Source organism: Tupaia chinensis, unplaced genomic scaffold (assembly GCF_000334495.1).
Source record: "Tupaia chinensis unplaced genomic scaffold, TupChi_1.0 Scaffold145243_1, whole genome shotgun sequence".
NCBI lineage: Eukaryota > Metazoa > Chordata > Mammalia > Scandentia > Tupaiidae > Tupaia > Tupaia belangeri.
In genome coordinates this window covers 51,566-54,517 of record NW_006205103.1, presented here as the reverse complement: position 1 = coordinate 54,517, position 2,952 = coordinate 51,566, and the positions used below count along the sequence as shown (strand labels likewise).

General features: G+C 45.9%; 1 protein-coding gene across 1 annotated transcript; it reads left to right on the top strand.

The window, feature by feature from the left end:
- The first annotated feature begins 908 nt into the window (after positions 1-908).
- Positions 909-2,180, top strand: LOC102502818 (olfactory receptor 1361-like). The gene is given in 3 exon segments (XM_014583967.1): positions 909-1,272; positions 1,275-1,489; positions 1,845-2,180. Coding segments are annotated over 3 exon segments (915 nt in total).
- Positions 2,181-2,952: the final 772 nt, after the last annotated feature.

The following is a 2,952-nucleotide window of genomic DNA, read 5'->3' as shown; positions in this document are numbered from 1 at the left end:
GAGAATGGAGGAGAAGGGACTGTGGCGTGGCCATCTCTGCTAAGGGTGATTTCTCACTTTCCCTCTCTTGCTCTTTCTCTCTCTCTCTGGTGAGCTCATGTGCCCTACAGCAAAAATTAAAATAAATAAATAAGGGACCAGTAGATGACATGGTTATGTCACTGGACTCCCACATGGCTGCTGCCATTTGAGTCCCAGACCCAGTGGCTTGACACTCAGTGCCAGGCATCTGTGTGTTCATGCCCAAAATCCTGAGAGGAGAGTGGAAGAGAGAGGATTACAGTATGGCCAAACCCCCTGTGATTTCTTGCTTTCTGTCTCTCTCTCTCCGGTGAGCACACATGCCCAATACCCAAAATCATAAAAATAAATAAATAAATAAACATTAATTAATTAATTAATTATTTTTAGCCATAGGACATGTGTGCATGTCAGAGAGAGACAGTGAGAGAGAAAGTGAGAAATCGCCCCTCCAGGGGGGATGGCCACGCCACAATCCCTTCTCTCCATTCTCCTCTTGGGATTTTGAGCACGCATGCACACGCACCCGGCGTGATTTTTTTGGGGGGTTGACGAGAGGTTTATATTATAGGGCATATGTGCTCCCCAGAAAGACAGACAGAAAACAAGAAATCACCCCCCAGGAGGGACGGCCACACCACAATCCCTTCTCCTCCATTCTCCTCTCGGGATCTTGGGCACGCACACACACGTACCTGGCATGAGTTTAAGCCACCAGGCCCAGGACTTGAACCATGTTCGTCTACACAGGAGTCTAGCAACATAGCCATTACGCCAACTGCTGGTCCCAACATACTCATTTCATTGCCTTTGGCAGAACACTGGTGGTCTTTCTGATCGATCAAGAATGGTGACCATGGAAGAAGTGAACCTCACCCAGGTCTCCGATGGTCTCCGAGTTCTTGCTCTTGGGATTCTCAGAGGACCCCAAACAGCAGCAGCTGCTTTTCGTCATTTCCATGAGCATGTACTTGGTGACTGGGCTGAGAAACCTGCTCATCATTCTGGCCATCGGCACAGATGCCTGGCACCACAAGCCCATGTACTTCTTCCTGGCCAACCTGACCTTTGTGGACATTTGTTTCACCTCCACCACCGTCCCCAAGATGCTGGCCAATCACGTGTCAGGATGCAGAGGGATCCCTTACGTGGGCTGCTTGACTCAGACATTTTTCTTTATCTGGTTCACAGGTATCAACAGCTTGCTGCTGACTGCCATGGCCTATGACTGCGATGTGGCCATCTGTCACCCCTACATTACACAACATCTGTGACGCCATGGCTCTGTGGCCTCCTGGTGGCTTCCTCCTGGACCACCGCCTTCTGGAACGCCCTGATCCACATTATCTTCCTGACCCACCTTTCATTCTGCACCTACAACCAGGTCCCCCATTTCTTCTGCGAACTCAGCCTTCTGCTGAAGCTGGCCTGCTTGGACACGTTTATCAACAACATGATGGTGTACACTGTGAGCACCCTGACAGTCATCAAGCCCTTTGTGGGCATCTTGGTGTCCTACACGCACATCGTCGCTGCAGTGTTGAGGATCCCATCCGCGGGAGGGAGGCAGAAGGCTTTCTCCACCTGCAGCTCTCACCTGTCCATGGTGACCTTGTTCTAGGGATGCTCATTGGGGTTTATTTCAGCCCCATGTCCTCCCTCACAGCCCTCAAAGGCACAGCGGCTGCAGTGATGTACACCGTGGTCACCCCCATGCTGAACCCCTTCATCTACAGTCTGCAGAATAAAGACATAAAGAGGGCCCTGAGACAATTCTTCTGAAGGAAGGGATAAAAGGGTCACATTTAAAATGTGTATGTAAGAGAAATGTCATGGTGAACACCGTGGGTGCTCTGACCGTCATCACCCCCTTCGTGGGCATCTTGGTGTCCTACACGCGCATCGTCGCTGCGGTGTTGAGGATCCCGACCACCGGAGGGAGGCGGAAGGCTTTCTCCACCTGCGGCTCTCACCTGTCCGTGGTGACCTTGTTCTACGGGACGCTCATCGGGGTTTATTTCAACCCCATGTCCTCCCACACAGCCCAGAAGGACACGGCGGCCGCAGTGATGTACACCGTGGTCACCCCCATGCTGAACCCCTTCATCTACAGTCTGAGGAATAAAGACATAAAGAGGGCTCTGAGACAATTCTTCTGAAGGAAGGGATAGAAGGGTCACATTTAAAATGTGTATGTAAAAGAAAGACCCATAGCCTCAGAGCCAGAAATATATTTCATAGGTTTATCAACAGTACTAGGGAGAAATGTTCACCTGTTGAAATATCCATTTCGTATGATAAATAATAATGTGATTGAATGTATGGAAGAAAATGAAATGAAAAAATAATGATTATGAGGTAAAAACTTTTAAATAATTTGTTTAAAAAATAAAGGAAGAACAAAGAAATAGTGATTCTTTATGTAGATTGTAAATTAGAACTTTTTTCCTCTTTTTTTCAAACTTTTATTTATTACTTTTATTTATGTACATTTGATCACTGTACATTTTTACAGCATACAAAATAACCTTTCCCAGAGTGAATATAGTGCATCTTAGTCAAGTCATACTTATCATCATATGTATCATTATCAACAGGTGACTTTTTAGTTTTGTTTCTGTTAAACGTTTTTCCCTTGGGTCTATCCTTATTTTCTGGTGTTTCAATTTCTTTGCTCCTCATGCTTACAGCTGTATAAAATGTATATTTGTTTTAGAAAGCTTTCTGTCCTCTCTGATCTCCAACCATTTCCCCCCTTGTCATTTCCCTCTTTATCCATAGTTATACCTAAAATAATTTAGAGATTCTCACTTGTCTCACACATTCATGCTATGTAAATTGGAACACTGACAAGTTTCAAAATCTGAAACATTTTCAACACTGATTTGATGCTGCAGTGTATAATTCTATACCCCATTTCATGTCCTAGGT